This window comes from Lissotriton helveticus, chromosome 2_1 (genome assembly GCF_964261635.1).
Source record: "Lissotriton helveticus chromosome 2_1, aLisHel1.1, whole genome shotgun sequence".
NCBI classification, from domain to species: domain Eukaryota; kingdom Metazoa; phylum Chordata; class Amphibia; order Caudata; family Salamandridae; genus Lissotriton; species Lissotriton helveticus.
In genome coordinates, this window is record NC_136059.1 from 1,029,969,391 (window position 1) to 1,029,981,469 (window position 12,079).

The 12,079-nt window shown below is 41.2% G+C and overlaps 1 protein-coding gene across 1 annotated transcript in view; it reads left to right on the forward strand.

Moving 5' to 3' along the window:
- Positions 1 to 12,079, forward strand: part of SLC28A3 (solute carrier family 28 member 3) — a 304,012-nt gene that overhangs the window by 216,214 nt on the left and 75,719 nt on the right. The window contains exon 8 of the mRNA XM_078677411.1: positions 1,692 to 1,769. Within this exon, the coding sequence (XP_078533537.1) occupies positions 1,692 to 1,769 (78 nt within the window). The remainder of the gene's footprint in view (positions 1 to 1,691; positions 1,770 to 12,079) is intronic.

Genomic DNA, 12,079 nt, shown 5'->3' on the forward strand with positions numbered 1-12,079 from the left:
GTACATATGAGGCCAGCTGCCATTCTGCTTGAGTTTGTTTGCTTACATTTTCAACTTTATAAGCAATTACATACAGTGGCTGTTTTTATGCAGTTTTGTACGACTTTTTATTCTCTTTTAAATGTGTATTTGAAAAAAAATTTTGAATTGTGCAAAGCAACTATTGAAAATGATTTTGTCGTGCTTGCAGTACTTCACTTGGTTGGGAGGGGAAGAATTTCCCAGTTTGCGTCAAGAGAAAATTCTCACAGAAACTAAACTGAATACTAAAAAGGTAGTTTCTTCTAAGTAGAATAAAATTCGGAAAATACTAGCATAATGTGGGAAATTATTACTTTCTGCACACATGTAGTCTTTAAATATGGTTACAGTTTTGCAAAGAGTTTTTACAAAAATTGTGATTGTTTGTTAAAAATATACACAACTTTTAAAACGATTTTTTTTTAATGTTATAAATAACTTTCACAACCTTTTATTGGGTATCTTCAATATTTTAACTGAAATATTTATACACATTATAACTGGTTTGGTGGTTATTTTTTAATGGCACGCAAATGCCACAAAAATAGAATGAAGAAGAAAAAAAAAACATTGTGTCGCCTAAAAGTGGCAGCCATATGATTGTAATAAAAATCTTAAAATAAAAAATATATACCTTGCTTATAATATTTATAGAGCAGTATGGGTGCTTCAAAGCAGGCAGGTGCAATTAGAACGAGTACAGAATTCCCTTTTAGTTTTAGTACACATAACAGGAAAAAGGATTCTTAGCACAATGAGCAGTACTATTAGCTTTGAATTCAGGAAACCTAAAGACAGAATTAAAAGACACAAAGATGACTTAATTATACAAAAGAGTAAAAAATAGAAGAAAAAGAGCATGGGCAAATTAAAGCATTAGCCCACCATCCCTGGCACTAAAGTGCGCTACTTTTTAAGTGTATGAGCACATGTGTAATTAGACGAAATGCAGCACTCGCAGTAAAAGAGAACTATTGCCGTTTGAGGTCATTAAGTTAAAATGGGGCATGTGATGACCTCTCACCCGCTACGCCTGTGATTTTTTTTTATGTAAACACCTTACCTGTTTGCAACAGAACTACAAAAAATGTCAGAAGGGAGGAAGGAAATTTACCGCAGCTCAAAAACACAAAAAACACATTGATGCATGCAACATTTAAAGCTCAGCGTATGCATGGTAATGCTAATAACACAACTAATGTAAAGGTAGCACATTTTAAACACACTCCTTTTTCTACAGCATTTGCTTCTTTCAGTGCCATCAGAAATTATGCTTGAAAGTGTATCTGTGATCAGGAGATACGAGAGTAGAAGATCTGCCTTTTGTCTTGTCATATCACCTTCGAAGTTTGTCTCTATTTACACTTCGACTGAACTTCAGAACCCCCCACCCGCGCCTTGAAACCGGGTGATTAGCCATGCTCTATAAGAACCCCGATTGATTGATTGATTATTTACTCTGACCATGTGAAGACCTTTCTTGGACTAATTTTCCACCCCGTAGTGAATGTAGTTTACTTGTGTCTCATGAGAACATCTGTATTGCCTTACAAACAGTATATTTGTAAGAGAAGCTCCGCGTGTTAAACACTTTTTCAGAATCACTGATAGACCTCTTTACCTAGAAAAATATAAAAATTTCAAATGCTGTGTTTCTGTTTTTTCATCAGACATTCCTGGAGTATTCTGACACAGGTGCCAAGTTTGTATTTGGTGATAAATATATGGATCACTTTTTTGCCTTCAAGGTAAGATTCACACAAAATGTCATTGCTTGTAGTATAACATTTTGTTTGCAGTTCAAAGGCAAAATCATATGTATTGTATATGCTTTCATTATGGATTATCCTTTACCCATTTGATGCAATTTAAGTGTGCAGAAGTAGAAGTCAGGAACAGGAGCGTAACGAATGCCCCTGCATCATATGTGGTACAAAAAGGGGTGGTGATGGACGGAGCATCTGAACCAATCAAACACTCACACCTAGTCAACAGATCTGGGTTTAATCCATCACCGTTCTTTAGCCCACTCTGCCACCCCAGTTCAGACATGGCCATAGGCAAATCAGTCTGACCCTGTGCCTCATGGGAACAGTCCATCCCGAACTGCCAAGCCATGCCATCCCTGGACCGGAAACATGCTTCCTAGGAACGTTTCTGGCATTTCAGCTGTCTTCAGCCAGGCTTGCTTAAATCCAGTGGCAAAGTGAGCAAGGGACTCACGTCTGAGCATACCCTGCTAACTTATGACGAACAAAGCGGTTCAAAAAGGGGTGGTGATGGACGGAGCATCTGAACCAATCAAACACTCACACCCAGTCAACAGATCTGGGTTTAATCCATCACCGTTCTTTAGCCCACTCTGCCACCCCAGTTCAGACATGGCCATATGCAAATCAGTCTGACCCTGTGCCTCATGGGAACAGTCCAGCCCGAACTGCCAAGCATCATATGTGGCACAGGGGGACCCTGAAACTTCATGGGCCCCCAACTCTTCAAGGGACCCTCACTCAGCCCCCAAGACAATGAATATCTGTGAAATATGCGATACTCGACACATTATGCAGGGTAATCCCTCCATTTTGCATTATATCTCTGACTGGGAATGTTATTAAAATGAAAAAACAAGTTGTTTTTCTGTAACTCCCTGAGGATGTGTTGATGTGGGTGATCTTTATTTCAATATTGTAAAAAATTCAAATTCTCAGTAAATTTTTATCGACCGGCACTTTGTCGGTAATGTCATTAGCAGCTCCAAGTTGCCTAATGTGCGATTTCTTCTACTTATTATGTATGTGTTACAACAATTGTGGACTTCTGAAAGTGCACTGTGCTTTACCAATTTTGAAACATTTTCTTTAAGGGGAAATTAAGCTTTACTCAGCGAAGCACGGAGATGCTTTACAGATCTTGAGGGGGCATGTAACAAAGTTAGGAAAAAATAAAATTAATAACATAAATGCCTCCCCCTATTCAAAATAGTAGTAGAGTCTTAATATCCATTCGGACATTAAAATTATCAAACTCAGACTACAAATTTAAGTGAGCTGTATTCTACAATTGAGAACCAAATATACATTACGGCAATTACATTGTGTGTCACTTAAAGATGATGGTCAAAAAGTCAAATTCAGCACACGATGCCAGGAACCTTGCCTGCCGCAAATGTCAGCAGTAGAAAAATACTTGCCAAATATTGTAAAATAGGTTACAGTAAATAAAAAGTGGTGAAAAAATGGAAAAACATTTCACAGCTCTATGCTTTGCAAGCTAACAGCTTCTTAGTCATCCACTACTGGTTGTGGCACTGGTACTCAAGCTGTGTACCACAGAGACCAGAAACTGATATCTGTGAAAAAGAAAGCAAGATATGTTTGGTGCTGTTACAGAACAAAAATACGTATAAATTAAGAAATAATGAATTCAGAATATTCACTCAAGTATGACAGGAACCTGGATTGTAATGGTACCAGCAGGGTGCATGGCTCATGGGTTTCACACACAAGGACAGCTTTTAAGGCACTTGCAACCAAAAGGACAGGAATTCAGTGCAGATGATCGAATGGGGATGTGTCCATGCATATACATGGTTCAAGCAGAAAGTAATTAGATATAATTTATGTGCGGTGGGGAGTTGCTTTTTAGGTACTGTTTGTTTTTTAGCATTCATCCGAAATTTATATGTCTAAGATGGGTCCAAAAAATATTTATCTGATTGAGACTAAGCATAAGGGTCTTGAGATTGCAGCAATATTATTTTGTACACACATATATACTTTAAGTTTCCCCTGAAAATGTGTTTGAGGTTTGCAAGGCTCTTTAGGCAATTTAAATGCTGAGATCTTCAGTAGAATTCCTCATGGCACAGGCCTTTATGTTGCTCCCTCTTAATGTAGAACATTCATTCCTCAGTGGGTGGAATAATATTGCAGCCCATCTGTTTTGGGTTGCAATATAAATGATACAAAACCAATGTAAAAAGACAACTCAAGTTCTGTACAAAAAAGGAAGCTTGAGACTACAATAGACAAACATAGAATAGAAGCAAAGAGTTGTACTGGGAGTCATGGGGTTAGTCACATGATCAAAAGCCAGTGTTCTGTAAAATCAAGAACTGTTCTGCCAGTCTATGGTCTGAATGCCAGAGCAAAGGTTTATCTCCTGCAGACTGCTGTATTACTCTTTCCTTAAGCAATGTTTATTCAAATGAAATGTGTTTTGATTGTGGCAGTCAAAGTAGTAGTAGAAAGAAATGAATCAGTTCCTACCACCCCTGTATCTCGATTTCTTTGTTGACTCTAATTTTGAGAGAGGGTTAATTCCACACGACTTTTCTTCATGCTTCCACCAAGACTCCACATAAACTCTATAAATGTGGGCGAGTGCGTACCAACAGAAACCGTATGGTCTGCCTATGTGTGTGTGTGTGTATATATATATATAGGTATTGTTAGTTCAGGTAATTGTATCTGCTGAATTTCACTAGTTTTGTATGAGTGAAATTGGAGCACATATATATATATATATATATATATATATATATATATATATATATATATATATTCACTAAAAACATCAAAGGTTACAGGAGCGTCATAATTAGGCTCAGATATCACTCATACAATACTAGTGAAATTCAGCAGATAGAATTACCTGAACTAACTATAACTTACACCCTCGCACTGCTTACGACCTCACATATTACATCACTCATAACATTGTCAGTGACATCACTCATGACATCATCCAGTGAGTGTGTTTCGCAAACGTTTCTGAGACTTAAAGATAAATACTAAGCTACACCATATGTTAAATTACTATTCTTTCTCTAATACTAATGAGTGATAGTGTTTCTAACATATGTCATCTGAGTGGCTTTGTGACTGTATCAGGGTGCGAGTGGGTGTCTGAGTGGTTGTATGGCTGTGTGAGTAGGTGTGTGAGTTGCTTTATGGATCTGTCACTGGGTGTGTCAGTGGCTGTATAGGTCTGCTAATGCGTATATGGGTGGCTGTATTTGAGTGCTTGTATGGGTCTATGATTGGTTTTTGGAGTGTGTACGTGGATGTGTGAGTGGTTGTCTGGGTGTGTGAATGGTTGTTCAGGTCTATAAGTGGATGTGTGAGTGGTTGTATTGGTGTGTAAGTGTTTATATGGATCTGTGAGTGGGTGTATGAGTGGTTGTATGGGTGTGTGAGTGGGTGTGTAAGTGGTGGTGTGGGTGTGTGAGTGGGAATGTGGGTTTGTGAGTTGTTTGGCTGTGTAAGTGGGTGTGTGAATGCTGGCATGTGTGCATGACAGGTTGTATGGGTGGGTGAGTAGGTATGTGAGTGGTTGTATGGGTCTGTAAGTGGATGTGTGAGTGGTTGTATTGGTGTGTGAGCAGGTGTATGAGTGGTTGTATGGATCTGTGAGTAGATGTATGAGTAGTTGTGTGGGTGTGCGAGTGAATGAGTGAGTGGTTGTATGGGTATGTGAGTGGTTGTGTGGGTATGTGAGTGGTTGTGTGGGTATGTGAGTAAGTGTGTGTGTGGTTCTGTGGATGATGTCATCAGTGATGTCATTGACCATGACATGAGTGATGCAAAATTTGAGGTCATAAGCAATACATTGCGGGGGTAAGTTAGAGTTATACCAGGTAACTATAACTGCTGAATTTCACTGGTTTTGTACAAGTGAAATCTGAGTCCAACCATATCGTCCCTGTAACAATTTTTCAGTGAATTTCTAATGTTTTTTTAAAAATCGATTCCCTAACTATAATGTCCCTGTAACCTTTTTAATGTTATTTGCAAACTATACCATTCCTGTAACCTTTGTGTTTTTCATTGAATTTCTAAGGTTTCAAATTTTAGTTCCCAACTGTAACCTGGAACCGTTGAGAGTCGGTATGTGAGTGCCAGAGTGTTAGTGTCTGTATGGGTTTTTGGATGTATGAGTGGGTATGTGAGTAGTTTTGAGGGAGTCTGAGTGGGTGTGTGAGTGGATTTGTGAGTGGGTGTGTGAGGTGCTAAATGGGTCTGTAAGTGGATGTGTGATTAGCTGTGTGGATGTGTGAGTGGGTTTGTGAGTGGCTGTATGGGTCTGTGAGTAGGTGTGTGAGTCAGTCTATGGGTCTGTGAGTGGGTTTGTGTGTATATGTGGGGGTCTGTGAGTGGGTGCATGACTGTCTGAGTAGGTCTGTGAGTGGGTACACAAGTGTCTGAGTGGGTTTGTGAGTGGGTGTGTGAGTGTTTGAGGGTCTGTGAGTGGGTACATGAGTGTCTGAGTGAGTATGTGAGTGGGTGTGTGAGTATCTGAGCGGGTCTGTGACTGGATGTGTCAGCCTCTGAGTGGGTCTGTGAATGGGTGTGTGAGTCTTTGAGTGGGTCTGTGTCTGGGTTAATGAATGCCTGAGTGGGTCTGTGAGTGTATGCATGAGTGTCTGAGAGGATCTGTGAGTGGGTACCTGAGTGTCTGAGTGGGGGGTGCATGAGTGTCTGAGTGGGTCTGTGAGTGGGTTAGTGAGTTCTTAGGTGGGTTTGTGAGTGTGTGAGTCTCTGAGAGGGTGTTTGAGTAGGTGTCAGAGTGTTAATGGGTCTCTGAATGAGTACATTAGTGTCTGAATGAGTATCTATATGTATTTTTTTTAGCGATATCTTGAATATGTCAAAAGTGGATCTGTGATTGGGTCTGTGAGTGCCTGAGTGGGTTTGTGAGTCTGAGAGGGTCAGTGAGTGGGTGCATGAGTGTCAGAGTGGGTCTGTGAGTGGGTGCATTATGTCTGAGTGGGTCTGTGAGTGTGTGAATGAGTGTCTGAGTGGGTCTCTGAGTGGGTGTGTTAGTGCCTGAGAGGGTCTGAGTGGGTGTGTGAGTAGGTGCATGAGTCTCTCAGTAGGTGAGTGAGTGGGGGTGTGTGTCTAAGTAGGTCTCTGAGTGAGTGCATGTGTGTCGGAGTAGGTTTGTGAGTGGGTGCGTGAGCATCTGGGTCTGTGAGTGGGTGTGTTAGTCTAAGTGGGTCTGTGAGTGGGTGTGTGAGTTCTTCAGTGGGTCTGTGATGTGTGCATAAGTGTCTGAGAGAGTCTCTGAGTGGGTATAGGAGTGTCTGATTAGGTCTGTGACTGGGTGTTTCAGTCTCTGAGTGGGTCTGTAAGTGAGTGCATGAGTCTCTGAGTGATTGTCTGCGTGGGTGTAAGAGTGTGAGTGGGTCTCTGAGTGAGTACATTAGTGTCTGAATGAGTATCTGGATGTATTTTATTTTTCTGTGATATTCGTGAAGACATTGCAATGTTACTTAGGGGCCACGTTGAGCGCTGCAGCTGATTCACGAATATCACACTAGGAAGACAAAAATATTTCTCGACATGTTGTAAACATAGAGGGTCCTACAAACACCTCTATATTCCACCCATGGGATCAGGGTACCTCTACCATGATCATTTCTATCACTCTCAATGTTTATTTTCAGCCCCCAGGGACCATGTCCCATTACATAAATTGTCAGTCACAACTTTCTACACAGGTTGCAGCCAGCCAATCACAGCATTCCTGTTGGTGTGCGTATTTACAACTCATCGCAAAGTATTTGTGAAGGCTTCATGTCTCTAAATATACAAATTTGTTTTCCCATTAATATCTCAGAAACTACAGAGCGGATTTACACCAATTCACAAAAAGGACACTTTCTGGACCAAGAGCTACTTTTCTGCCAAATTTGGTGTAATTCTGTCCAGCGATTTGGGCTCTAGTCATGTTCAAAATCTTTTTAGGAATTAACATGGGAAACACTCTTTTTTTTACACCCTCCCCCTTTTCTCACCCCTGTATGACTGATCACCCCGAAAATTTCCATGCACAATCAGACCCAGCAGCACACTTTTTTAAAAAAAGCTTGTGAAGATTTGTCAAAAAGCGTCAAAGTTGTAAGCAAGTCAAAAAACATTTCTCCTATATATATGTGGTTAGCTCAGATAGTACAGGTCTAACTGGGGGCACTCAGGAGTCAGACTTCCACCATTAACATGATTGTTGTACTCTCCATGTTAACAGCCTATCTTTGTCAAAGTTAAATTGTTCACTTTGGAGTCCACAGACAGTCCTATCAAAACGTTCTGACCTACTGTACACGTCTACACACCTGCATAACAAGGTGCTCCGAGGTAGCCATGAGGCAGCATGTTTGGCTCTTATTAAACATCAAATTAAAAAGAAATAAGTACATGCAGAGTTGGTTCAGGATCAAATGTGAAAGCGAAAACTAGTCTGACCACTTACAATTCATGGGAAGCTTGTGCTCATCAAGATGTTTGCTGATCATGCAACAACAGTTTCACACGCCTGTAGCCCAGCAGCAGTAAGAGCAAAGGTCAACTTCCAAAGCTTTAAGATGTAAATGCTCATCACATGCTCACTGTGTACAAACCCAGGAGGACAAGTCCACCTTCGCAGGGAGGTCTTCGAGCACCCAGGAGTGGACAGACACTGAAACAAGCATTTGCAATGCAATCGCTCTCGCCTTTGGGACCTTATATGCATTTCGCTATGTAGCGCATTAGCCTAGGTGCTGAAACATCTACTTTTCTTTAACATGGAGGGAAAGTAAGCACCAAACTGTGTGAAACGCCAGGTATGTGAATACATGGAGAGAAATATTGCATTTCAGCTGGAAATGGTATAGTCCAAAGCTCTGTTTTTAATAGAAAATCAGGGTCTTCGGTGGTCATATTACTGAAACTACAAGATTTGAAAAAAATATTATTGTCTACTGGTGCTCGTGGAGGACAATTTCTTTGGACTGGAATCTAGAGAATGCTAAAGTGATTCTGGTATTTTACTGACTTCTGCTGGTCGTTTTCTATCAAGAAAGTTAAATAGAGGCAGTTGACAGAAAAAAAAAGAAAAAAAGTCCCTAAGCAGAAAGCAATTCTGGTATTTGACTGATCTCTACTGGTCCTTTTCCATCAAGACAGTTAAATAGAGTCAGTTGAACAAGCAGATAGCAATTCTGTTATTTTACTGACCTCTGCTGGTCGTTTTCTATCTAGACCGTTAAATAAAGGCAGTTGAACAGAATAAAAAAGTCCCTAAGCGGAAGCAGATAAGTTCTAGGGCTGATTTCCAGAGCCCACAAAGTACATACACATATAAGTATGTACTAAAGTATATACAAGAGGTCTTGAATGCTCGACCGAAAAAACGGATTGGGTCTGGCACTGGGTCCAGTAATTCGTTCTAGAATAAACAAATGCCTTTCTTGACCCGAAAGTGGAGCTGGCAGCCATAGCTATGTGGAGATCTGTAGCTGATTCAGAGTCCACAACAAAACCCAGACACTGCAGGCTGGAGCCACAGACCTTGTGAATGATGCTTTAACACTCAGAACAGAGTTTGAACATGGCTGACTGGAGGGTTGAACCTAGCTAAACGGTTTGTTGATTCGTGCGCAACACTTTATTACAGGTGCAGCTTGCTTGAAATCTTAGTAAACAGCGAGGTGAAAAATATCAGTACATTTCCTGCCTCTAAGTAGTCAGTGGAAAGAGCATGCCACTCTCAGGACTAATTGAGGTCAGTCTCTGGGGAAATTTGTCTCAGATAGTAAACAACATTATTCCTTTCCTAACTGAAGAGAATAGGGAATATGTGCCTTTCATTACTGATTGGTGACGCGTGTAAATTGTGGCACCCTCGCCATCCCCGGCCTATTATTTGCATGCTGGGACTTGTAGTTGTACAGCTACTAGTACAAGCATGATAGCTAACCATGTAACCCAGTCATGAAATTGAGTAATTACTCTCTTCAACGGCAGCTATTTGTTGACTTCTGAGTAATTAATTGCGACCCTGGCCCTGGCAACATTCAAACACTTGACGTGCAGGTTGCAAGCGTTACAGACTCATTGACGTACTAAAATCCTCTCGCTCCAGAGTTTAATTGGCTGTTCTGTCTGTCTAGCATAGACAGGTGGACAGTAGCACAGAGCTTGCATTCAGCACCAAACACAAGAACGAAAACAGAAAAAATATATTCTTTTTTTTTTTTTTCAAGAAGTTTTTATTGAGTTTTTTTTTGTTCAAGAAGTTTTTATTGAGTTTTCAAAGATATATAAGCAAATAACATAGTAGTGTAATATGAATAATATGAATCAAACATTGGAGAGAGAAAAGAAGAAAAAGAGGAAGAAGAGGAGAGAGAAGAGAGAAAGAAGAGAGATAGAAAGAAAAAGAATGGGAAGGAAGGTCTAGAATTTTATATGAGAATAGTATAGAGAAAAGAAGAAAGGAATTAGTGTACAGGAGTATGAGTAGAGAGGTATGTGGTAAAAGGTAGCCATAAAAGATCAGATTTAATTTTTTGAGAGAAGGACATGGAGAAAACAGTGAAAAAATCTGAGTAGAGCATCAATAAAGTTTGTGTGACTCCAAGCCCGTAGGATATTATTGCTACTGTATGTGACAACATTGAGAGCCGTGGAGCGGTAACAGGTATACAAAGTCTTATTTTAACCTGCAAGGAAAACCACCCCACAAGGCGTGCTTCTGTAAACAGTAAAACAGCGTCCACTGCCAGAGCAAGCGGAAAAGTGCCAGAGATTAATACGCTGGAAGCCTTGTTGAACGCCTTTGTTTACTATCATCTGCGTGAACAGAAACCACATTTGATTCAAGGTAGTTAAAAGCGTTGGCTTCTGCCCTCACAAAAGAATTGAACACAATGCTGGCATTTACACCTTGAACAATCAAGGTGCTTCTGATCTTCATTTTAAAACGATGTTTTCTGTTTAAAATGACTTTTAATGTGTAATATGGAAAACTGATAGACACTGGGATGGAAAGCTGCCTTTCCTCCATGCTTCCTGGTCTATCTACCCACACACACAGAAATCAAATCCATGTCTGTGCATGTTTCCTGGTTTCAGTCGTTCCCTGCACCTGCTTCTATACATTTCCTGACATGTTCTCATACACATATATATGCATAGTAACTAAATATTGGAATGACAGTCACCTTCACCGGTTCACCGAGTCATAAGCCAGCCCTGCTATTTTTACCGATATGCCTAAAGCATACATACTAGCTGAGGCTGAATGTTTTTGGCGGAATTTCCATCCAGCAGGGTGGCGGATGTATAGCCGCTGCTGTGCACACTGCGGTGGTGGCAGCAGTTACTAGTCCCTCAAAGTGACTTCACTTCAGGGGTGAACACAGTGGCGCCACTAAGGGGTGCGGGGGGGGGTGCGGACAGCACCGGGTGACACCATCACATGGGGTGACACCGTGACAGGCCTGCCAAGTATCACGCATCACATGATTGGGCACCATCTCTGCAACGCACCGCCTCTCCAGTAGTTAATTTGAGCACATTTCAACCTAACATGCACACATGCACTGCCCTACTAGTTTTATCATCCTCAGAAGGATGAAAAGCTGAGCAGTCCGAAACGGCAACAAAACTGTAAAAATAATGTCAAAAACAGATCTGCGCGCTGGATGCCCAGGTCCACTGAGCGCCCAGCCTAGCCAAGTGTCCCTTTATCTAGATCTGAACGTAGCCACTGGAGGGCATAGCTGCTTCCGAATCCCTGGGCACTGGCCAACACCCCTATTTCACCGAAAGAAGTAAACCTCTTACCTTGGACAGCAAAGTCGCAGATGGCGAGAAGAAGGGCCCGCTGGCGAGGTGTGGCACTGGCGGTGAGCATGGGTAGCTGTGCGTCCCTGGTGACTGCGCGTGCACCCTGGATAAAAGATGCTTCATGCACATATATATATATACACTCTCCACGTTTACGTAACTGCCGACGCAGAGCTGTGGAACTGGACATGCTTGCCTCATAAAATATTGCAAAGTTGTTTACAACACCGGTCTCTTGCCGGTTATTGCAGAATATGCGCAAGACCCCTCCCTACCTGGGGTCAGAGATCAGAGACCTTTAAAATGTTATCAGATCAGATTGCAAACTGTACCTGTTCACCCAGATGAATTACATCATGACATATTAGGGCAGGTACATGCACCATACTCGAATAGGACTAGTTAGCATCTAGGCACGGCCACTGGATTTGTGGGATTGTGCG